Below are 26,335 nucleotides of genomic sequence, written 5' to 3' on the forward strand. Positions count from 1 at the left end.
CCTTGGGTCCGGGCCCCAGAAAGTAGGGACAGGGGTCAAAGATGGAGAGGAAGCTCTTCTGGGACCCGTATGGTGGAAGCTAAATGTTTGAACCATAGAGCCCTTGGGAAGCAGCTCCATCAAGAGCCCCAGATAAGCTGATTGTTAGGCTACGAGTGGAGCAATCACTGACCGAAAGACAGCCCGGTTCTGGAGACATCTGACCCAGAATGACCCCTACAGCTCGAGTCCACTGGCGGCCCGCTCGCATCAGAGCACCGAGCATCTCAGCCACTGATTGACTGCGACTGGTTTCACACAGTCCAGCGGAATGTGACTGCGTGTTTCGCTGATCAGCGACAGAGCCCAACTGCTCGGTCATGAGCCAAGTGCACTGGAGACTCAACCCCGATGTCCACGATCACTTCAATTCTGGTACTAGAACGGTCCACTTGACAATTACAAGCATTAAAACTCTTAAGGTGCTCAGCCTCGAACTGCTCAGAGCACAGTTAGCAGTCACCCATAGGGAATTAACCCGTTTTGCTCGGCGGAGACTGCAGACTGCAGCAAGGCTGAAGTATCTGTAGGAACATTGAACTCCTGGACTTGTGACAGACTGCAGCGCTGCCATCGAGCGACAAATAGCGACATCTGGTGGTCGGCTTGTGCAACGGCAGCCTCCGCGCTGGGAAACTGGCCTTTATTGTGGGACGCAGCTCTGTGTAAGACACATGTGCAGCTCACATCACAGAAATGCACGAAGAACATCACTCTGGAGTATAAGCAACCCTGCATAAAAGGAGTGTGTTTTAATCACTCTGAAATTACGAAGCACTTGGTGACTTCAGGAAAAGTGATTATTTCCAGGCCCGCTTTCAATGACTTTTTGATTTTCAAAGCACATGATGACATTTTACATTTACATTTAAACTTATTCATTTAGCAGACGCTTTTCTCCAAAGCGATGCACATCTCATAGAAAATACAATTTGTGCATTAAATTAGTAGAAAGAGAGACATAGTTGCAGACGTGTGATTCTTAAGTACAGTTGGTTTCTTTCTTTCCGCCATGCGCACCGATGTTCATCATACGAGCAGCTGCACAAAACTCAGAATATCGACTATTCCTGATCACCTTAATACTAATTTTTTTTTTATTAATATGAGCTTCCACAGGATTCTTCTCCATCTCCAGGGCAGGGCTCACAACACATGCTCGGGCTTTGCGGAAGGCCCACCCATGGCCCTGGACCCTGTCCCCTGTCATCTCCTCATGGGTAAATCACTGTAAGTAACCTAACACTGTAAGTTGCTTGGAAGAAAGGTGTCAGATAAATCACTAAACAAGTAACCAAGTGTGTGTCAATGCTGAGCTGCTGGGAGTCACTGCTGACCATAGAGCGAACACAGTAAAGGAGGAGCTCTGGGAAATGGGGGGGGGGTGTGTGTACACCAGACTACTGTATTCCAGTTTGTGGTCAAAAATTAGGAAACTGTTGAGGGGGTTTTGGGCAGACAGGTTTATTTAGCCTTCTCCCCCTCCGTGCCCCGTTGCCACCCTCCACCCCCCCACCCCAGCCTGTTTGCTTTGTGATATGAGCATGAGACCATCGGGAAGCTGACAGGCAGTCTTTCTCAATGCATGGTCCTCAAAGTCTCTTTCCCGATAACAGAAAAGCAGATCCTGTTGACAAGGCGATCCTTGCCAATCCAGCGATATGATTGGCTGGCGGAACCACACTCCGCTGCAGCCTCCGCTCCCGATGTACACACACTGCCCCGCTGATGGTGCGTACCTGTACTCCAGCTGTACCCAGATGAGCAGCAAGGACAGGCGGGTACCAGCTGCACGGCCCCCGGCTGCAGTCGCCCGCTGTGAAGCTGCGGTTTGCGCAAACACACGGCCGTGCCTGTGATCGCACGCTCCCTGCACATTCCTGCACGCTGCACGCGTGTTGAGACGCAAACAGGAACGGGTATTCAGTAGCGAACTCACTAACTGGCACACCAGGTTACAGGGGCTCGTTGCCAGACGGACAGCAGGTGGCGTTGTAGGTAGAGTCAATACCTTGCAATCAAAAGACCCGCATTCGCACCCATCGCTCCTGTTGTCGCGCACTTGCCCAAGACCATGTACATTTACTCACTTGCGGACGCATCTCCAAAGGAAAAAACTACCTTGCTGTGTAAATGGGCAAGTTAGTGTAAGTTAGGGTAGAAGCCTCACACTGCAAGCTGTCGGAGGAAAGAGTAAGGTAAAAGAACAAAAAGTAACGCAGTGCCACCGTAGATCTTTAACGCTTTACTGTATGAGCAGCAGGCGTTCACGTGGAGCGCCGCCTGTTTCGTTTTCAAGATTCTGCTACAAAATTGCGATCCTTTTGTTGGATGGCCCGTTGAAATGCGAGGCGCGCGTCCCGCTGGACCTCAGTTAGCCGCTCCACGAGGAGTTTTGATGTGCGAGAAAAGTTAGCAAACAGCCAGAGAACAAGGAGTGTTCTGTTTCCATGCAGTCAGTCGCTGTAAACGGCGCAGATTTGTGCAGCGCTGTGATTTGGTGCCATCATGCCTCACATCAGGAAACGTCTCGGAGCAATACATCAGCTGATGGCAAAAGATGGATGAGGGGGCAGCAAGGGTGTGTGTGACCCACTGAGCGAAAGCGTGGCTGTGTGCTGGGACTGTGTGCTTCCGGTAGCTGCCCGTATCAAGTGAGACACGGAGAGTCAAAGGACCTGCATCCCAACACCTGATCACTCTGTATACCCCGACAGGATCACTGTTCTTCTCCACCTCTGGTTGCTTGGTGGTCCCATTCCCAAGGGCTGCAAAACAGAAAGCTCTCAAGTTCTCAGTTTCGTCCTTGATGTGGGGGAACAAATTCCCTCTGTCCCTCAGAGTTGCTGAATCCCTCCCAGCATTTAAAAAGGGTCTCAAACTCATCCCATTCAGAGCCACTTCTCTTCTGATATCCTGACAGCTACATTAACGTTCATCACACCACCTGTCGTGACAGTCTTTGTATTTTCTGTCAATTTGATATTCAACTGGCAGCTGGTAGCATAGTGGTTAGGGTTACTGCCTGTCGGATCCAAAGGCTGCAAATTTGATCCCCACCGCTGGCTGTGGTACCCTTGAGCAAGTTACCGACTCTAAATTGCTCCAGTAAAATCAACCAGCTGTATAAATGGGTAAATAACTGTAAGCTTGCAACTTTAGTAACTGTAACCTTAACATTGTAAGTCACTTTAGAGAAAAGTGTCAGATGAATATTGGAATCCTGAATGTACTTCAAGCTGCACGGTGGCACAACGACAAGTACTGCTGTCTCACAGCGCCTGGGGGGTGCAAGAGGGTGTGGGTTTGATCACTGCTCAGTCTCTGTGGAGTTTGCAAGTTCTCCCCGTGTCTGTGTGGGTTTCCTCCCACAGTCCCAAGACATGCTGTTCAGGTTCACCCATAGTGTGTGAGTGACTGAGAGAGAAGGAGAGTGAGTGTGTTCCACTGATGTATGGATGAGTGACCCAGTGTAAGTAGTGTATCTAGCAGTGTAAGTCACCGCGGTGAATAAGGTGTGTGGGCTGATAACACTATATAGCGTTCTTTTTAAGCTGCTTTGGAGAAAATCGTCTGCTAAATGAATAAATGTAAATGTAATGTAAACTACTTGTGCAATGTGCGCTAGAAAAAAACCTCAGTATTTGATCAAGCGATGTTGCTTTGACAACAGCGTGTCTGCATCTGTAACTGTTTGTTATGAAATGCACCTTTGTTTTGTTTGTTGGTTTCTTCATGGGTTGTAAGCTGTTCGGGGAAAAGTGCCTGCTAAATGAATAAATGTAAATGTAAATGTGTGCCGGTCTCCAGGGCAATGGCAGCACTAGGAATGACTGCACTAGGCCACACACATATACACATATACATAGACAAATACACATAATTACAAACACACACTCGCACATTCCGGCGCTCAAAGCGCGACGGCGGGAAGCCACATGAAGGGCCGCCGAGCCACGGGCTTCAGCTCTGGACTCCGCTGAGCACACATGTGGGCAGAACAAACATGGGGAGAGGCGAGAAACCAGAGCGGCGGAGCCCTGTCCAAAAGCACGGCAGGTCGAGGCGCGTTCCGCAACGCTCAGCACTTTCTCCCCGCCGCAGCGGGACTGGACGCCGCGGAGAGCTGAAGCCACAGGCGCGCAACCGTGGACCGCAACAGGAGGGGCGGGGTGAAAGGTCACAGAGGCACCTGGACCGACTCCCAACAGCCTGCGCGTTACCCCCTGCGCCGAGCCACACGGGCCTCGGCGACTTTTGGACCCGCAGCCCACCAGCTCGCGCAACAGGAAAACAAACTGGAAACTCGGGGCCAGCACATGTTCAAAAGGACAGGATCATTCTCCAACCGGGCTGGAAAAACGTGGCTGTCAACCCTTCCAGCGGTGTGTGAAGGTCTCCTTCGCCGAACGGCACGGCGCTACGCTCCAGCATGTGTTTATGTCCCGCACGCACCATCCATCTGCCCTCACAGAGCGCGTGACGCCGCACATCTGCTGTTTGAAAGAAGCTGATCCGACTGCCCCCCCCCCGCCCACCAGCAAATGTGAACTCCCTTGATTAAGCGTGTGCTGTCAACGCACGGAGAGCGATGTGTGTGAACGATGACGGTCTCCCGCATGAAGCCCTCCATCACAAAGTACAGATGAAATGGTCCATTTCTACGGGCTTTAAACCTATTCAACACCTGAGATGAGTGTCCATGACTCTAAATTATATAAAGAGGCTGGATAAATATTCCGTTTCAGTGACTCCCCATAAACATTTATAGTTATTCATTAACCTGACACATTTACATTTACAGTTTGGTAAACAAAAGGGTACCAGACCTAGATACAGACCTAACAGACCTAGAGCTTTAGACACAGACACAGGACTACTCAAGCACTGCTCGTCTGTCTCAAAACTCGATGTCACTGGTTCGCATCCTTCAAGTAGTTGTATAAAAGTGAAATTTAAACATCAAATACACAGGTAATCATAGCAGATGGTGTTGGACTCATTTACGGAGCTGTCAGGAGATCAGAGAAGAAGTCACTTTGAAAGAGATGTGTTCACAGCTTCTGAATCCCATCTGGGTGGGATTCAGTAGCTCCGAGGGACAGAAGACTCGCTGCACTACATCAGGGTTACAACCGGAGGACTTTTGATTTTACACCCCTTGTGAGTGGGAGCACCAAGCAGCCACAGGTGGATCAGTGTGGTACTCTTGCCTGGCTGTAGGGAGTGATCAGGTCCCATCGGTACCTTTTTCCAAGATAACTTAGAACGTGATTTGTACACTGGTTTGTACACTAAACTACTGGTTTACTCATTTATAGATCTGAGTAGTACCCAAGTACTCTGATGAAGGATAATACTGTGGGAGCAACGGCACGATCCCGAAGTCTTACCAAACAAAGTGACGGCTCTAAGCATTATGACAGCGGCTGTCCTGACTGGTGTAGCTCCTTCAGTTAATAAACTGAGCTGCTATAACAGATGACAGACCTTAAAAGCCCTCAGAGAAAAAAAGCGCTCGACTTTCAACATCAGGATGAAACTGGTCACATTAATCCGTGGAGAGCAGAAGAGCGAAACCCCAGACTGTACCCTATGTGACGGTCAGGGGCTTCATTCCACTCTCGGAGCGAGTGTGTCAGACAGGGCGCCTGGATCGTGAACAGCAGCGTTACCCGGTCTGCCTCTCTCAGGTGTCGACGCATCTCTGCAGCAACTGCTGTTCCACACCTGGATCAGGGCACCCAGACACGCCGTCTCTACAGAGCCCTCATCTGTCACCTGTTGCCAGGAGACCTGTGGGAGCAGCAGCACTGCCATACTGAATAGTGCTGAACTTCTGATGGGGTCTGGTCCAGGTCAACACGGTGACTGACAGGCACTCAGGCGTGCACTCAGGTGTGTGTGTGTGCGTGTGTGTTGTGTGTGAGTGCAGTTTCAATGTACTAAAGTGATCCGCAGTGGATCTGACAGAAGGTGACTAGAGAACATTCCTCGCCTGGAGCCAGCAGTCATTCTTCTCTCTGCTCATCGGGGGCGACACGGTGGTCCGCCAACACCACGTCTCCCCCTGTCACAGGTGTCCATCCTCCCAGCCCTAGGGGTATGTAACTGTACCACTGCTGATCGCATTCCTGCCCTCCTAGGATGTTGGGGGGGAGGGGGGGGGGTAAAGGGGGTTCTTAAGGAGCTTTAACCGTTCAGAGAAACATCAAGGGATGATGAGTGTGAGAAATTCCTCTTAACACACACCTTGGTGCCCCTCAGGAGGAGAGGGCCTCTCGATGGTACAGGACCGGTGGCAACATTTTCATGTGATACTGTTCTTCCCTCCTCCCTCTCGCTCTCTCACACACACACGCACAATCACCACCTGACAACTCTCTTTTGCTCTGCAAGCACTCACGAACACCTGTATGTCAGCTTCTGCACCGTTCACTAGTGGAGGTCTAGTCTCCGGAGCTGTGAGGCACCAGCTTTTCCTGCTGTGCCACGGTACCCCCTATGTATTTAGACAGAAGGATAGTTTTTACCGTATCAGTCCAGGCAACGGAACTCAAACCTGGGTACCTTCGTGTCCAAATGTGGCAGCACCAACCACTGCGCCACCTACTGATTAATTTTACAAGTTTCTCTTTCCCCAAAAATCCTTCTCATAAAACAAAAAAAAATTTCCTTCGCACCCAAGTCTGTGTCCATGTCACTGCTTTACCACGGTGGCCAGGATAAACACTTCCTTTCTGCAAAAACAATTAATCTCTGTCACCAAGAGGGAGTGAGCCGAGCGCTCGGCACCCACCCGCCGCAGCCTCTACGGAGCAGTCCAGAAACACATCCAGGAACAGAAAGAGAGCTCTTCACGGTGCCCCAGGCACGGGCTGATTAAACTCTGTTTGTGTTGGCCTCCAAGCAACACCAATATTGAATCAAGATTCCGGAAATGTCCGGAGCCATCGCGCTCTGAAGCGACAGAGGACGAGTTAGAACGACGCCCCCTGGATTTCGTAAGCGTGAGAGCGCGTGCGCACGCCTGTTTCCATGTGTACGAGCGCACGTATGTGGGTGCGCGCATACATCATGCGTGCGTGCGTGTTTGCCTCTTTATGTGCGTACGCACTTCTGTCCGCACATGCTCACGAGGCAGCGATGGTGTGCTTCTTTGTGCGTACACATTTACGTGCGTGTATCCAGTTGCGTATCCAAGCAAAAGAAAACTTTGCTCGTTGCAGAATGTCGGACCCACTCCGTGCAGCTTTCCTGAGTTTATCAAAGGTAAAAAGGCACGTGCTTATTAGCAAACAGCTACTTGCTCCATCGACTCCGACCCTCTTTCTAGGATGAAAAGAAACACGCTCTTGCAATAACTCCACTTCGTATATGTTATGCAATACAATACGCACCATACTTTTATTAAAACTGTTTATTATCCGAGACTTCTATTAACTTTGAAAGCCGTGCCAAAATAAATAGCTGCATTTGCGTTAATGGGAACAGTTTGTCAGTCGTCTGAAAGGCTCTTCCTCCAGATTGAGCTCGGCTCACAATACGAATCCCATTGATATCATTCAGCAGTTATGAGCTGGGGAACAAAGAGGGCACCGGGCCCTGGGGTTTCATTGCTGAGGAAATTCTCGCTCCGCTGCAATAACCGGTGGGTGAGCTTTCATGGTCCATCACATGATTAACTGTCCTGTACGACCGGGGTGTGAAGCGAGGACCACACAGCACTCTTGTCATCTGCCACATGGTTCATGATTGTGCTCTTTGCAGCAGGCAGCAGGTGGCGTACTGGGCAGAGCTGTCCAAGAAGCTGCGTTCAACATCCAGCTCTTGCTACAGCATCCTTGATTACGGTACCAACCTTGAATTGATACAGTAAAAACTACCTAGTTGTACAAATAGGTAAATCACTGTAGACTGCCTTGGAAAAAAACTGACTGCAAAATAAATGAATGTAAGCAAAGCAAAAAAAGTCACAGCTGGAGAAGATCCCTGTTTCAGTAGGTGACATTAAGGCCAGCATCTCAACTGGCATCAAGAGGATAGATTGTTGCCGTGTCTCCAGGCGTCATCTCTCAACCAATCAGAAGGCAGCGGGACAAGGGGGACAAGGCCTCTGAAGTACAGGAATCCCATCCACACTGTGCCGAAAAGAGAAAACCTAGCAGGCTGACGTTCCAACATTGGCCAGAGCAGTGAGCATTTACTTATTTTTCAGATGCGTTCCTCCAAAGTGACAATATTTATTTACTTACACTGATTTACCCATTTATACAGCTGGGAAATCTTTATTCTATCACTTAAGGATAAGTACATTGATCAGGGGTACTACAGCAGGAAGTGGAATTCAAACCTTGGACCTCTGAGTCCAAGAGTAGCAGCTGGAACCATAACGCCACCTGGTGTCCCCTGGGGAGTGACACGTCCTCCCTCCAAAGAGATTGCGGGAAAGGCATCGCTCCATTTAGGCGTCCCTCCTAAAATGAAAAGCACACGCGCATACCGCCCATGACAGGCAAGCGCTGGAGGTTCCAAAACCAAATTAAATAAACAAACACAATTGCCAGGAGGACATTTTTTTGCCCGGGTAGTAAACACATGTCGAAACGCCGCTGGAGTTAATTTCTCGTGTTTATTCACAATGCCCCCCCACTGACATTTTTGAGGCGAGCCGTGCTGAAGCAGCAGGCCGAGCGCGAGCCGAGCGGAGCTGCGAGCCCAGTACTGAAATGCGCGCAAACAAACTGTGCCGTTTTTATACGGCGCCGCGCTGATTCATTAGGATGTCGCGTTGCCGTCTGCCACGTCCTTTGCATAATTAAATGCGGTTATTAAGGCAGCTGCCGGCTGCACTGCGTAATACCTGCGGCGCTAAGACACGCGTGACCGTGCTGTCTTGCCGTGTCCTTCGCCACGCCTCATTCTGTGCTTCGAACAGAATTGCAATAAAATCAGCTGCTTTAAATCAGCTCCTGGTTTATTTGGCTCCTGCATGATCACGGTGGGATCAAATTAATTCCCTCAGCATTGACTTAACTCCACAGATTTTACTGAGGATCATTTGTCAGCAAGCAGCGTTGCAGCACACCGATAAAATACTCGGAATCCTATTTTTTATGGACGCTATTCACCAATAACAAGGATGAGGAACAGATCACGGCAATGATGCAGCGTTAGACCCGGCAGACTCTCCACTGCCATGGCGATAACAAGTTGAGGCCCCGTTGGACCCTACCCCACCTGCAAGGCAACAGCCGCATTGACCCACCGCTCTGGGGATGAGACTCACCGAGTCATCAGGCTTGTGGCCCCCAGGGCCCTCGGCAGTCTCCTCAGGGAGGTGGTCACGTCGGATCAGCGTGAATTCCCTCAGGAACACCTTCTGGTCATCGCCTTCTGCTGCCACCTGGGAAATGGAAGCACGGTAACAGAATTCATGAGGATGGAAATTAGGAATATCTGTCCGTCTCCCTCACACTCATGCACGCACACACACGGAGTCTATATCTTGCCCTAAACACCTTTCAAGTACAAGCTGCGGAGAAGCTCTGCTGTTAACTAGGATTACAGGTAGTGTAGTGGACTGAGCTGCCGCCTTCCACTCGAGACCCAGGTTAAAATCCTTCCTGGTGTACTACAACTGATCAAGGTACTGATATAGTGAAAATTACCCAGTGATACAAATGCGTAAAAGTAATAAAGAATTAAATGTAGACTATAAACAATTATGCAACGCTTTGTCAACTAAAGAAAAATATAAATCTCCAGAAGTCACTTAAATCCAGAAAGCAATATTTTACTGACAAAAAAAATCTGTCTGTGTCCAGATAGCTTAAATTTCACAACAATTTTATTTGTGGGTGTTGACACAAGCAATTAAACAGATTTATGAAAATGTGATTTTGTTCTCAAAGCCTCTTGGTGAAAAGCATTTTTACAACACACACAAATACGCGCGCACGTGTGGACTGTAGCGGACAGCTCACACGCCGTCCTGTTCAACCTTAGGAATCTGTCGATAGTGGGGATCGGGCCCGTTAAAGGCACCAGTGACTCTCGGAGAAGTTCAGCATAGGTGTCAGCTGCTTTTTCCAGCTCATAAAAGCCCTGAAACGAGCGAGGATAACCATGGGCCTCGGAGGGCCGCACTCAGGCTGCATGGGAGTGTGGAAGAGAAACTATGTTGCTAGGAAATCACTGCAAAACACTGCCTGCCCAGCTGTGGGAAAGGGCACCCGGAGCCAGTGGGTGGCGAATGGGACCTGAGCTAATTCGTAAAACTCTGCGCCATCCGCCAACCGATTAGCTCACGCCTTTCCTCACCCGGGCCTCATCAATCAGCATGTTGGTGTCCTCTTGGGGCATAAGAGAGGTCAGCAGCAGGCAGCCACACATGTTGTGGGCAATCACACACACACACACACACACACAAAGAGTCACGGCCTGGCACATGGACACTGGGCACAGGGGCTAAGTGAGCACCTCACACTCTCGACCCTTGTATGCTACCTGTTCTTGCTTTCTTACCAATAGCTGTGGTTATTGCTACAGCACATGCTGGTTATCGAGCAAACCAGGTTCATCAACCTCCCGCCACTGGGACTCAATGAAAGCAGAAGTGGACTGGAACTGGCAGCTTGGGCTTCACGAAGATCTTTACCAAATGAACAAATGAATGAATGAATGAATGAATGAATGAATGATTTTCTGATTGATCGATCAATGGATGAGAACTTTATGAGACCCGAAAGAAACTGTGTGAGGTTATAGCAGTATACACACAACAACACGATGACAAAGGCAAAAGTGGACAAAAACTGGAATTGACCAGAAGGAAACACACACACACACACATTTTCTGAACCGCTTGTCCCAGAGGGGGTCGCGGGGAACCGGAGCCTACCTGGCAACACAGGGCGTAAGGCCGGATGGGGAGGGGACACACCCAGGACGGGACGCCAGTCCAGTCGCAAGGCACCCCAAGCGGGACTCGAACCCCAGACCCACCAGAGAGCAGGACCTGGTCCAACCCACTGCACCACCATGCCCCCCAGAAGGAAACAAAATACGCTTTCTGTCAATTCTAACTATGCCCAACGCTCATGAGAATACTATTTATTTCTCCTTAGTGTGAGTCCAGCCTGTGTCCAATTTTGTCTCAGTCACTGCAAGGTTGTTCCGTCGCTAACCTGTTGTGTTAGAACAGCGAACCCCACGGAGTGTGATTCCACCCCCCCTTCCTGGAACAGGCTTGGAGGACTGATGTTCTGCCCAGAAGTGACTGGCAGACACCTATACCAACAAGACAGGAGTGGGAATTTCCTATCACTACCCCGACAGGGGTTACCCCACTCCTGGAACATGTAAACTACTAAGCAGGAGGACCGACTGAGTGCAGTTGCAGAGCACTGAAAGCAGCTGCATCTGGACAGGCCTTTCCTCGCTAGCGCTGGCACTGACCGCAGCCTGGCTGCTATCCGGAGCATAATGGGCTTCCTGTGTCCAGGCATTCCGCGGCTCCCCTTCCCCAGTGCCCCCACAGATTAATTCCAGCCCTAATCCAGCTCTGTTTCAACCCCATAAGAAATCTAATTCCAGAACCAGGACCTCAAAAAAAAGTCCCCGACAGATTAAATCGGTTCTCCGGTTCCGGTATGGATCCACAGCCAACTCCGCACACATCAGCCATCCTCGCCCATGCAGGCTCCGTCCACATCCCAACTCTCCAGCCAATTCTGCACACATCACCTGAGCCAGCTCTGCCCCAAACTAATATGCTCACGTGCCAAAGTTCAGCCTCGCAGCTAAATGCGCATCCGTGACCCCTATCACGCTGGCCATCTCCGCACAGCCTACACTGTCCACATCCCATAGGCCACCTCCCAAGTCAACTCCGCCCACATCACATCTGCCACTCACACCTGTGCCAACGCCATCCACATCCGATAGGACAGTTCTTCAGCTGTCTCCGCGCACTGGAGCCAACATCACGTTGTAACATCATTGACTCCTGTTCCCTTGTGAACCTTGATCAGAACGACTCTGACCGCAGAACCCCGACATACCCAGCATTATCTCACACACACACACACACACACACTTTCAGAACCGCTTGTCCCATACGGGGTCGCGGGGAACCGGAGCCTACCCGGCAACACAGGGCGTAAGGCCGGAGGGGGAGGGGACACACCCAGGACGGGATGCCAGTCCGTCGCAAGGCACCCCAAGCAGGACTCGAACCCCAGACCCACTGGAGAGCAGGACCCGGTCCAACCCACTGCGCCACCGCGCCCCCATATAACAGTCAATAGGTATAAATTATACAAACCTTATTATAATGCCTGTCAAAAAGACTTCTCGTGTTCCTAATTCATATCTACACTTTCTATGATCAACAACACAGCCTGATCCAATAGAAACAACAAAGCACAGACAAATAAATAACCAGAGAAGAAACAAGTCCTAAAAGGCCAAACATATTTTTTCTGAGATTTAAAACGTGATTTTTCTTGTCCCCTGAAACACCCTCATAGCTGACATTTGCACTGATTTCTTGTATTGGGGACTTTTCACCGCTGACCTGTCCTGCATGCCGATGAGCCCAGAAGTACACAGAGCATTGGCACATCTGGGCAGAATTTCGGTAGCCCACGGACACGGACCGTGTGGTTCACTCGGCCAAGCCTTGGACAAAAGTTGCGATATAAATAAATAAATAACAATAAACCACTTGAGTAAACACCATAGCCAAATTTTTAATTCCAAATCCTTTGTTCTGTATGACATTTGTATGACATGCCGCTTTGCATTTGCCTACAAATGGGGATTGGACAGGACCCACTGCCTCAGGAGCCTCTTGAGCTGTGTGTTTGGATAGAGGTTCGAAACTGGCTCAGTCAGTGCAGAGTTTGCATGTTCTCTTTGTGTTGACATGGGTTTCCACCAGGTGCTCTGGTTTCCTCCTACATTCTACAGATATGTCACAGATCATTTATTGCTGTTTCTCCACCCAAGTGACACCATCACCCTTTGTGCTGCGCGCACTGGATTTAAGAGAACCTCAAAATTACTTCCCGGTGAAGAGCAATTTTACCATCTAACATGAATGCTGCATGCCAAGTCACGTGGCAGTTATTTCATTTTATTTTCCACTTCTAACACCCCTACTGTCACTGCAGTAATTCAGCCGCAGCATCAGGGTTTATCCTTGAGTGGGTTACCTGGAAACCCGGTGATGGGCCCAAAACTGGCTGAAACTTTTGGTCTGGTCAAACGGGTGACAGGTGAGCAATGTTCCAACATGGAAACTCATCTCATCTAGGTTTTTGTGCTTATGTAAACAGACTGATAGTACATTACCCTGAACCAATACCTGGACCATCTCTCATTCGGCGGACCTCTGGCACCGTGTTAACTGGGGTCCAGATCCTTACCCTCCTGGCATTTCTGCTCCCTTTTGGGTATACAAACCCAGCAGATCCTCCAACCACATCAACCACAGATCCTGAAAGAGCCAGATGGCTATTGCTTACAAGCCCTGGGGGGTTGTGGGAAGGGACTGAGCTCATCCAGGAGTGACAGACTTATTGTATGGGAATCCTGGCATGACAGCTTGAAACCCTTGATATAAAACCACGACACCTCATCTGGACTGCCAAAATCAAGCACCACTGAACCTTCCCTTTTCTGTGTGTGTGATATTCCACTCACTGTGTGCACGTGTAAGCAATATGGGAGAAAGCCTACCAAGTACCAGGCCTACCGTTTCACTCATTTCCAGCAGATTCGGGTTTCAAAGCGTGCAAAAGAACGGACGGGGGATGGGGTGGGAGTGGGGCAATCCAGGCCAGCGAGGCCTTTCAAAGCTCTCAACTAGCAGTAATAACATCAACCCGATATCATAATTGGGCCTCCATGCTCTCAGAAATGACAAAGGAAGGCAGAAGCTGGGCTCTGATGGATCAGATCTCCTCTGCCGTGGTGATAAGAGCATGCTTTGATTTTTACACACCCTTAAAGGTTGGTTGGAGGTGGCAGCGATGGTCAACGCTTGGTCAACGGAGATGGTTGGTGTGAGGTGTGTGACGGTGCTGAGCGGCAAAAAGTCATTCTGCTCTCCTTGTGGAAGTCTCAGCTGCTGCCCCACACCACGCTGTACAGGAGAGGCTTTTTTTCTTTACTCAATTCAAGGAAACAGCGGCTCAACATTTATATGCCTTAATGTTTACTCATTTGCAGAACAAAGTGCCGGCAGCGCCTGATCCCAGCGCTGATAAAGGCTTACGTGTCCCGCCATGACGGGCACTTGGCTTGCCCAAGGCAACTGTACACCCTCCCATACAAACATCTCCTGGTTACAATTTGCACTTCAAGCGCCGCACTTGCTGACGCGCTGGTTGAGCGGGCGAATGCGCCGAAAGTCCCTTTTCAACGCTTTCTCTGATTCCTGACAGATTGTTTAGTTATCCGATATGCTCCTTCTTCCCCATCGAGCCTTTGAAAACACACCTTCTTTCTTTGCCAGGTTTTTTTCTTCTTTTGTCCACGCCATCAGGCGGAGTGAGCCTTGGAGAATGGATGACCCCCAGGAGCTGCTCAGAAAAAAAGACAGCAAAAGCTTTCCCCCAGTAGTGCCATTCGCACGGAATGTGTCGTTGCGCTCCTAAAATTCAGTGAAATGTGCCGGGTTGCGCAAACAGTTGACACAGCTGCTGCAGAGCTGTTGTTGCTCTGCTCGCCAGGGGAATTTAGCAGAGATGTGATTACATGCCTGTTGATACCAGTGCACACGCCGAGCCAGGGATGGTCCTATCTTGCCAACCAATGGACACCACTGGAGTTCTTCCGATGCTGCACAACATTCCTTGTCGAGGTTTCACCATCCTTCTCAACCTTTCAACAACAATTCCTCAATGTTCCCTCTTACACGACTGCCTCCTCTTCAGCTGTGATGTTGGGTGGACTCTGTTTAAGGTCTGGTTCCAGCAATTCAGTCTGCTGAGGCTGCCAGCAGCCGAAAAGACACACGTCCTCAAACCAATGTCCTGTTATGGCAAAGGAAGCATGAGGGAAGGCACCTGAAGTGGAAACATGGCAGCTCCAGCTCTGCAGATCTTCTTTAGCGTGCTTGTACCTTTTAGCTTGTTTGTCTTGGGTTCACCTGGACGCATTCCTCAAGCTGCTCCTCCTCTGTGAAGTGTCTGTCACCTTTACACATGACCTTCAACCACAAGCAACCTATCCATGTTGGCATATTCACAATATTGAAGTCACAGGGGTGAGAGGTCATACTCTTCCACGTGTGTGATGAAACCATCTGATTCATTTCCAAACAATGAGTCCAAGAGATAAACAACCTCGTGGGTGAACCTTGGGTTACAGTTTACGGTCCATGTCCCAGATTCATAGATGAACGACTGAAACCCTGACACAGTTGACGCATACACTGGTACAGGAAAATGGGCAATCGCGTTCAAGCTGAATTCCCCTGGCAAATGCAACATTAGCAGCAGCACCACAGCTGTGTAAACTTGCTGAATGAAGAGAACAACCATCTGAGCAAAGCAGCACGTTAAGATCCATTCTGGTAGTTTGATGGCGCATTTCCATTTGATGCCATTAATAGCAAGAAATTGCCCAACCCTGCAGTTTACAAACTCATTTGTGGCAAATGAATGAAAACGGCAAATTAAACGTAAATTATTTGAAGAATCATAAACTTCAAATGAGCACAGCTAAACAAGACAACCGGCTTTAAAATAACAGGCGGTACCAAGCAGGCATCGACATTGTTGGGCAAGTTACATAATTTACCAGGTTCCAAAATAGTCATCTCAGTACATGGCACTACAAAATCTTCCCATTCTTCTCCACTTGGACCTACAAGATGATAGAAGCTTGGATCTTCACAAATATGCTGATGCAGGGCAGGCTGGGAAGTCAGTCCTGATCTGTCAGTAGGGTTAACAGAATGAGTCCTCTGCGAGAGAACAGGGGTTAACGCAGGACTGGGAGTTTTGCATCAGATGGTTCCTGCTGAGATCACTGAAGCATTTTAAGAGTTTTTGGTTCCTATAGCGCTGCACCATATAACTGCAGAGCAGGAGACAACAGAGTCACACCACTGTAAAGCCGTAGCAAAACATGCCATATGTGAAAAGGTTTGAGCGCTCGTTGAAAACAAACAACACAGCAGTCTTCCTTGGCCAATTTTGGATTTCTGGGTTCCATTTCAGCTTGTTTGTATATTTTCCCGCCTCAGTTCGTGAGCCACGGAGAGACATGCAAAGATACTCGGGAATATACTTAAGAAGTCAAACACCGTTTATTCATTTATGCCCCAGCTGTGGATCAGAGGTGCCATCTGCCGTAACTGAGACAGTAAATGTTTTGTAATGATGTCTGCAGTTTACCAGTGTTCCTAGGCTGAACTAAGTTAGAAGACCTGAGCTGCTTCTGAAGTCACTGGTATATGGTGATTAAGAGGAAACTGGACATGGGGAAGAAATTCTGATATGAGACATGAGTACAGACATAAGGAATTCAGTCATCCACAATGCATCTTAGGGTTTTTCGTTCATCACTAGCACAGTTTCAAAATATAAGTGTGGTTGATGTAAGATGTGATATCCTGGTCAAATGACATATCTGAGAGGAGACCATGAAGATATCTGATTGATCGAGGATGAAATCATCCAGACCTTTCAAACCCATGGAAGGATGACTGGAAAGAGCTTTTTGTGGCTGCGGCTTGGACTCGGAATCACAAATGCATTACTCTGCAGTTCTTTATTTTAAAGTGAACACTGGAACACTAAATCTTCCTTTAAGGTTGCCCATGGATCATCGAAACTGCAAACTGGATGCATTCAAAAGCCACACAATTGCTTCATTCCAGGTCCCACTACTCCTTGGTTGACCAGGACTACATAACAGGGCAAACTTTTCGTTCATCACAATTAACATCATCATAAAAAGGCATTTGGTATACAGTTAACTTTTTCAAGACAAAAGCTGAACAGAAGTTTTAAACTTTTGAAAACATTCCACTAGTCTATTTTAATATACTAAAAGCAGTATTTTTCAAATGATTTTATTAATATTGATGTATCTGACTTAGAGGGGGGTGCGGTGGTGCAGTGGGTTGGACCGGGTCCTGTTCTCCGGTAGGCCCGGGGTTCGAGTCCCACTTGGGGTGCCCCATGATGGATGGGCATCCTGTCCTTGGTGTGTCCCCTCCCCCTCCAGCCTTTCACTCTGTGTTGTCGGGTTAGGCTCTGGCTCCCCACGACCCTGTATGGGGCAAGCGATTCAGACTCTGTGTGTGTGTGTGTGTGTGTGTGTGTGTGTGTGTGTGTGTGTGTGTGTGTGTGTGTGTGTGTGTGTGCCTATCTGACTTAAGAAAATGTAAGGTGCCTTACTGCAGTTTGTGATACATCACTGGGGGAAAAGAGGATCCATGAAAAGCCAAGAATGGTTGGTAAACATGCACTGTAGAAAGTGTTAGATTCAGACAAGTTTCCAATCTATCTTCCCATTTTTTATTATTAATTCCTTTAGCAGCCACTTTCCTTCAAAGCAGGTTATAAGGTTTGTATGTTATAATACTTACCATGATTTACTAATTTATACAGCTGTTTCAGTTTGAGGTAAGTACCTCGATCAAGGGTTCTACAGCAGGAGAAGAGATTCAAACCCAGGTCCTATGAGTGGAAGGTCATAGTTCTAACCACTATGCCATCTTCTGCCCATCTGTAAAAATGCTCTTTTCTGCTTTCTCTTATTTCCACGGACACTCTCTTACCATATTGGGCAGCAAACAGACCCTTGGCATCATAAAATAAGCAGTTATTACAAAGTGCAAAAAGTCAAAAGAAGCATGACTCCTAGGGCTGTGATGGTGTTTTCTCCAACACCAGAGACACTGAGCTGTTTTGTAAGTGCCCCATGCTAAAGCTGAGACTTTAATATGTGTCTTTCTCCCCTCGAGCTGTCAAGCCAACAGATGTTTTCCATCTTAAAACAAATATGCCGTTAAGTCAAACCCTACACTCCTGACCCACAAGCACCCCGATTACCACAGCTGCCCTTTGTCCCCCAGGGCCCCAGTTATTCTCCCCAGTGAGGCATGATGCACCGCAAATGATCATCAGCATTCATATTACCACGGTGCGGAGCAGGTCATCAACACAGCACTGAGTTGCCCGGTGGCAGCATGGGGGAGAGACTCATAAAGCCAGTGGTGGGTAATGCATCACCGACAGCCCTGACATGTTCAGACTGCACACATCAACGTATGTACCTGCCCCATGGTTCCTTGAAGGCAATTCCTTCACACAGCACAGTATATGTTCATCAATACTGTTTTCATACTTGTTGATTCTTAAACGGACGGTATTCCACTGTGGTACGCCGGGAGTGCCGGGTAAGGGGGGAATAGTAAGGTGAGGTGGTACATGGTGCGATGCAGTCATGTCCTCTGCCAGTTCTAGTAAATAGAATCCCTGTACCTGGCCCTCATCAATCAGGTGTGGCTGATAATTCCGGAGGAAGGAGAGGCTGCACTTCTGGGAGTAATGGCCACGCAAAAAACATGCATACTAGGTATTTTCTCCAGGTGTCCCAGCAATACTCAACACAGAAGGAGAATGAGGACTATAGGAGGTAATAGATGGAAAAAATTAAACCCAGGACTAAACTCATTCCAAAATATGGGTGTGAAGGAAGAACACAGTAGCTCAGTGATTGTAACGCCAGGGGCCAGACCCTCAACACTTTCCACATTTTGCCAATGAAAGCTTTTACATTTAACGCCCAGTATTTAACCCTGACCTCCACACAGGGCCTGACAGCTTAGAAACCTGGCCTAGATGTATATCTTATGCCAGCACATGTGCCACTGCTAAAGAGCAGATAGGCAGCCTGAGTGCTTTCTGAGCATGGGATGAGTGGGAAACCCGAGCACCGTGCCTGGAAGCAACGACTCCCGGAGAAGTAGTCTCATGATCAAATTGAGGCAAATCCAGGAGTGCAAGGAGATCCAGTTCCAGCTCAGCCGGTCCTTAGGCCTGCAGGAATTAAGCAGACGAGTGGTTACAGGCAGCCGTTGTCATTAAAGCCCCTCGATTTAGGGCTGTCTGGGCTATACAGAGCTGGAAGTTGACCACTTTTTCAAACCAAGCAGCAGATAGACGCTAATCATTTGAAAGGAATGAAGATGTGGCCACTGCTTCTGCAACGCCAAGCTAAATGCATCTCTGCGCAGACGAGCCTCAAGCTTCCCACCGCGAGGTGCCGTTCAGGAAAGCGCTCACAACTGCCACCGGACAAGCCCAAGGTGGGTGAGTTGGTAACATTTTGGTGGAAGGCAGGAGAATTTGCCAGAATGAACTTCAAAGAGAGCGATCCAAGGCACTTGGGTCAGCTGAAGGATGTGCTGAGGAAAAAGAAGTCTGTCAAAACAAGACATTACATTTATCTGATGCGTTCCTCCAAAGTGACTTGTAATGTTAAGGTTACAATTATCACAAGCTTACAATTACTTATCCATTTAGGTAATTTTACTGGAGCAATTTAGGGCCAGTACATTGCTCAAGGGTACTACAGCTCAAGGTGGAACTCAAACCTGCAATCTTTGGCTCCAAAGGCAGTAGCTCTTACCATTATGCTACCAACTGTCCCTGGGCAAGGCAATGGAAACCACTGGTAAAGCTACCCCAATAAAGGAGCGGGATGGACAGCAGAGATCAAATTCAGAGGATGACATCACTTCCAGTCTGGCTGCAAACATGGTCTGGCACCAGGTTGGTTTTTACCATGATGGGTTGAGGCTACCCTGCGGTGAAGAGGGGTGAGACTATGAGCCAGCTCTAGAACTTTGCAGAACACTGTGGATGCTGCTGCTTAGTGCTTATGTCACTTCTTGCTTGACACCGAAAGCTCTGGTGCCAGTGGGTACATGTTCAGGCTCAGTCCATTCTCTGCTGCTAGCACAGACCATTCAGCTTTGGAGCAAACACAGTCTCCTACTTTAAATCACAGATCGTTCTATTTTAAAATATTATTAGATGTCCAGGTGTTCGAAATGCTTGTGACAGTTGTGTAAAGTCAGCCAGAGGACAAACATCGAGCAACCACCATAAAGCTGGAGACTCAACACAGGACACTGTCAGAACAGCAGTGAGTCAGCTGGACACCACACCACAAAACCCTGGAAAGACAAGTCTTCCGTATTCATGGTGCCATCAATGTGGTTCTGTGACCTTCTCATCAGATCATCCACAATGGCCTTTCAAGCTGCAGATGAGAAATGAGAAATTCTCTACTCGGCCTGGTTTTCATTATCCACCCCATTGCATCTGATATCACACCCTCTTGAGGACACAAATGCCATTTATTTTTCATGACGACAACTGCGGCCGATGATGAATGACTGCTGATTTGTTTTTGCATCAGTGCTAGAGAGTGTTAGTTATGATACCACTTCCAACTCAATGAAAAGGACTTTGAAGCTCACCCCTCAAAACCCCCCACCCTACAGCTAAAGTCAGATGCAGTCTTCTCGGTCAGAGGCTATATGTCTCTGGCAGAACACCCATCCATCCATCCGTCAATCACTGATAGCTGCCTGTCCAATGAAGGGTTACGGCTGTCTGCTGCCTATCCTAGAAGCACAAGACGTGAGCCAGGCCATCTTTAAATGGGAAGTCAGTCAATTGCAGAGGTGTAACCAATGGTGAGAGGAAGTGTTTCTGGTAGAGCTTCCTAGGTGGCCAAACTGGGTTTTTGACCATTGGCAAGAGAACATTTTTGGATTAAATGAACCTCATACTAGCATTTTGATATAACAGTGGTCCACTCACAAAGGTCCAGAACCAAAAGCCCATCAGTTCTCAGCTTTGTTTCTAAAGGAGTGAATCAAACTCCCTCCATCCCTCAGAGCTGCTGAATTCCTTACAGGGGTATCCCTTACAACAAGGGTCTCAAAGAGATCTGTACCAAAGTGATTTGAACCAGAAAAATGGTGGTATTGGACATCAAGCTCTGCTTTGACAATCCTGTGTCTCTGTTTAAAGCTCATGCACACTGAACAGGAGGCTCTTAAAGGGCCCATAGTCTAGTCTGCAAACCTGGAATAGGGCTCTGCCTTAGACCGACACGTTTAATGACACAGCTGGACAACTCCATGAATGGGACTGCACAGGACGCAGCATTGACAGCAGCAAAAACTTTACAAAAAAAACAAGACAAGCCATTAAAGTGGCACTGTGATCGAGACATGTATTGCTAGTGTGGATTCTGAAGCGATTTCAGATGGAGGAGAAGGACAGAGGAGGATTTCATTTTCTCATTTCCAAGTGTTTTGGTACAAAATGCACAACACATGAGCTCAAGATCCAGGAGAGAATCTATGTTAAGCGCTGTCTTCTTTAGACTTAGTGATTATTAGCCTATGAGAAGATAAATGCAGGCTGCAAAGATGACACGTGCCAAGAAATCTGGATTGCCCCAACATTCAAGGCTGATATCACTGTATTAAATTACAAGTAAAGGCCCAAGATTCAGCAAAATCATTTTGACAACCACCAGAAATTTCACTTTATTATATAAGTGGCACAACAGAACATTAACACAACACTTGTATCTATGTCTAATGTCTAGCAGGTGACAAACTGACAGAGAGAAAAGGGGTGGGTGGTCCCTGGCTGTGTGATAAACAGGGCAGCCAATGAACCCAATATGAGGACAGCAAGGAGCCCCTGAGCTCCATCCTTGTGCTCTGCACACTTCCCAACACACTTCTGCATCTAGCTCAACCCTGTCCTGAATTTCAACTGCTGACCAACTCCCTGCAATTATTCACGGACATATTAGACATTTTCCAAGTCATGATCCTGGTGCCTCAACAAACTCTATTGCCCCGCACCCCCCAGTGGCTCGACTGAGCTCGCCCCTCCTGCTTTAACCACTTGAGCACCTGCCAGGACAGGTCAGGTCCAGCGCCCATCATCCAACCTCCAGGCAGTCAGAAAGAACCCTGGTGGGAAAACGACAGCAGTGGAATTCTCCTACGACAATTTGAGGCCCTTAAAATAATGTATTTCAGAGTGGCTCAGTCCTGATATCAGTGAGAACAACTCCCTTCCTGTGACCCTGAGGCAATCAGAGCCACTGCCTGACACCTAGACTCAGGGCTGGAAGGGTAAAACTTCTGCATCTCCAGCAGGACATCCACCTCCTCTCCATCTCGTGGTCTCACACACACCTGGCCATGCTAGTCACCCCCGCCAAGTTGTGACTGGTACACACAGACCACGCTAACCATCCCAGTGGCTTAAATGCAGTTGAGATGCAGCACTGATCCAGCAGTTAACTTAAAATCTCAAGGCCCTTCAGGCCAACGAAAACAAGGCCTGTAGCAGAGACTGAACAGTAATGTTGGAAATGTTAAAATGCATCCAATTACAGGGCCACCAAATTAATTCCTCTAGGTTTCCCTAAGACTCTAAGTTCCAAAGGAGCCTGCCACACAAAAGCAATGCCCACTGTAATTACGAGATGACTGACAATCCAAACAACATGAAAGACACAAGTGCCAACCACCTAACAGTCTTTGTTTCCATAACGAAACAGTCAAGATGCCGCCAGTGCGTGGCGACGTGTTGATTGCTGATCCTCACAAACTTGAACTCTGATGAACATATCAGAGCGTATTCATTATTCTGGCAGAGAGGGAGAGCTGTGCTTGGACTGTCACTGTGGATGAGTCGTCTTCACAGGTATCGAAGTCCTTCCTATACAGCACGTTCACCTTTCCGTCATTTGGGGAGCTGTTTCAGGGTAAACGCTCAACCGAAGGGCTCTTGTGAAATGGCAATTCCCAGCTGAACGGAAGGAATTTGTGAGAATGTGCTGAGAGGGTTTTCCTGTGCACACGGAGCTTCTCAAAAAGCCTCTTCTGTGGTTAATCAAACCCTTCAAGCAGCTCCTGTCTTCTTCCACGGTAGCATTACATGTGACAGCAGCTATTTGTTTAGTTCCGCTTAGAGCACTTTGTTGCTGAACATCTCACTCAGATTTGGCCTCCACCCAGTGTTTTGTTTTGCTGCAGAGTGCTGAAGATCTCTGATGGTCTCCTTCCCTCCCGATTCCAGTCAAACACTCACATGGTCACAGCCAGCACACGTGGAAATGAATCTGTAACACAAACTGTTGAGCTTCTGCAGATTTTGAGAGACCATTCTGGCAATAATTCAGATGGGCAACAGCAGAACGTTCAGATGACCATCTTTTAAAGCCCCGTTCCCATCTGAAAGTCCTGATCCCTTGCTTGTGTAGTGCATTCCTTATTTGTGACTATGTCTCTTTATACATTGACTGCAGCCCTGCAAATATGATGCAAGGCCCCAGGGAGATGCATTTTACTTCAAGACTGGAAATTACAAAAAACAAAAATGAGTGCATTTACAATGTTTTTTTTTTTTAAAAAAAGAAAAAACTACAGCAGTATAAAAATTACCAGATGTGATTCCTGCCCATGAAGTGAGAGAGCACAACCGATTTAAGCAGCAGTCAGGTCAACACCAGACACTTAACCCTGTCAGAGCAAACACTGCCTTACGGTCAATTTGTTACGGACAAGCCTTTTACTGGATGTGATCAGGAAACGGTCATAGTGTCCCTCCCAGTTATGTCAGCCCTAAAATATTCACACAGAGATGCAGTATGAATTATGCTATAAAGGCCGCATTAGTGTTATGCACACCATATATATCCCCCTGTATGCCCATTCATATCCGACAGAAAGGAGAGAGAGGATGCGAGAAAAAACTGTTATTAAAATACACTGATATTTGTGTCACGTAATTAATTGTTCTCTAATGAAAAATTGGCTTGTTCTCTCTTTAATCTCAATGTCAGCAGCACTCACTTGTCCAAATCACCGGGAACGGTTCTGGAACAGGGTGTAGAAGCACTGTGTCCCATGGCCCCTAGGGGTAGGCTGCTCTGTGCCGCCAAGAAGCCATGAGTTGTGAAATACAGAAATGCTCTGGAGTTCTGGGATGCTCGCAGATCAGTGACACCGTAGAATATTTTGCATGCAAGCGCTGACATTGCAGTTTTCGTGGGCCAAACAAGGATCAGCACAAGGAACGTGTCGACCAGCAGGAAGAGAAGTCAGGAGCATCACAGGGGGGCATCTCCTGAGGGGAAGACCGACTGAGGGGTTGGGGTGTTTATGCATGCAAAGACAGAATAACAACTCAGACACATGTGCCTGCAAGCATATGACAGTCCGCAAAATCGTAAAGTAGTACATGAGCACCGTAGCAACATAAAGCATCTTAAGTGTAAAAGAAATTTTGGCAAATTAATAACACAAAAATAATACTGTGCACTTTACTACATTTGACTGTGCGCAGTGGTCAACGGAACAACAGACCACGGTGACATAAAGGTCAGAAGAGTACAGAACAGACAGATACGCCACCTGGCTCCATCATGCCACAGGCCCCTCTCCCTGGGGGGACATTTTGACACCCCCTCAAGCAGCCTTCTCATATCCCCATTTCATCAGTCCTCTGTTGAACTTGGAGCGCACCCCAGCTGCAAGATGGTGCCACCTGCCATAACCACCCTCTCGACCACAGAAAAATCACGTCCCAACCCACAAGCCGGCCGTGGTAGACAATGGCACATTCAGCAGTGTCCAAGAGGGATGGACAGCTCCCAGTGCGAACCCTCCAGATCACACAGTGCGACCGCGGGAGGCTGCAGGGAACATGCCCATGTGACCACCCAGGAGAACCCCAACCCCACCCCCAAAAGCTCCGGAGACCCAGTTGACAGACTGCAAAATCTGAGCCATTATCTGTGGCCAACAGAGTTTTATTTATTGTGCCCGAGCAATTATTCAGTGTAACTGTCTAGCTTAATTATGCTAATTAGGGAAGGTTTGTAAACTGGCTACTACTGTATTCTTGTTGATGATGCTTTTATGTCTTTTATATGGTGCAGAACAAGATGCCAGTTTGATGCTGATACTGTTTTGCATTTTTTTCAGCTGAAAGAACTGACCTCTCTACTCCTGCTCACTCACGGTCTCCTCTGACATGTGCAGTTCTGACTCTGTGATTTGGCCGCATCTCTCAAGCTAAATAATATGAACCCACAACAATATACCACAATCTGTGTGTTCTTCATCCAAGGTTCAACAGAAGGCATCTAAAGTGACTTGGAGCAAAGGAATTCCGACCTAATGGTGATGCTCCGTTAGGCTGGCAAACACTGAACAGGCTCCCCCTGGTGGCCACAACTGTCACTGCTCAAATCCTCAGTGGCTGCCTCCTGGTGAGTCCAGAGTTTTACTTCTTGCTATGCTGTGAAAAGCTCAACTTCTACTCTCTAGGTACTTTTTGGTTTCTGGGGTGCAGTGCCCTTTGTCATGGGGGCAATTTTTCTTTCTGTGTAACGATAAGTCCAAGAAAGACAACCAGGAAGAGCCAGGATGAACAGGAGAGGAACACCAGGCAGGTGTAAGTCATCCTTCAGCAAGACTAATTTGCATTAACCGATGTCTTCTCAAGCAGCAGCAAATAGCAAGCAGGGCAAAGTGATCTTTTTGTTACTGAGGACTGCGCAGCCTACAAAACAATCAACTCATATCCCCTGACAGAACACATCAGGATGGGACTTAGTTGATTGTTGTGATGTCTATACAGGGAAGTTGAACTGAACTGCTCCACTGAGCCTGGATAACTGCACCACAGCCATCATGGGGGTGGCTTTTATGTTTTTCATGTAAACAATTGGAAACGTGCAAATTAACACCAGCCTTGACCCTTTAGATTGAGGCTAAATAGAAAACATCTACTGAGAAGTTGAACTACACCGCAAAAGGGTCCTTCACAGCACATTCAAGTGGTACAAATACTGTGGAAATTGTTGTTCTTGTGTCAGACTTGCTTTGGCGGTCAGTAGTTCCTAAAGGGAAAGTGGCACAGAAGAGGCGTGTTGTTATGGCAATGAGTGCCGAGGTGAAGGTCGACCAAAGTGACCCTTGCTCTTGAGTTTCAAGTTAATAATTCACCTCATCGTCCTATAGCTCCGAGGATAAAAGCTCTCATATCAAAGGGTTTCAGAAGCATGCCGGTGACCTCCAACAGCTCTGGCTCCCTTGATCATCCCTTGCCAGGGGTATCCGGCCACAACTGCCCCTTCCGCATTGTTTCGGAAAGCGTATGAAACTCTGCACCGCTAATGCTCTAATAAGTGGTGACCATTATCTTCAACATGG

General features: G+C 48.1%; 1 protein-coding gene across 2 annotated transcripts in view; it reads right to left on the bottom strand.

Moving 5' to 3' along the window:
* Positions 1–26,335, bottom strand: part of LOC108938775 (ADAMTS-like protein 1) — an 85,919-nt gene that overhangs the window by 45,410 nt on the left and 14,174 nt on the right. For both annotated transcript variants that reach the window (XM_018759663.2, XM_018759664.2), the window contains exon 2: positions 9,329–9,445. In XM_018759663.2, coding sequence (XP_018615179.1) covers positions 9,329–9,445 — 117 coding nt within the window. The remainder of the gene's footprint in view (positions 1–9,328; positions 9,446–26,335) is intronic.

Source organism: Scleropages formosus, chromosome 5, assembly GCF_900964775.1.
Source record: "Scleropages formosus chromosome 5, fSclFor1.1, whole genome shotgun sequence".
NCBI classification, from domain to species: domain Eukaryota; kingdom Metazoa; phylum Chordata; class Actinopteri; order Osteoglossiformes; family Osteoglossidae; genus Scleropages; species Scleropages formosus.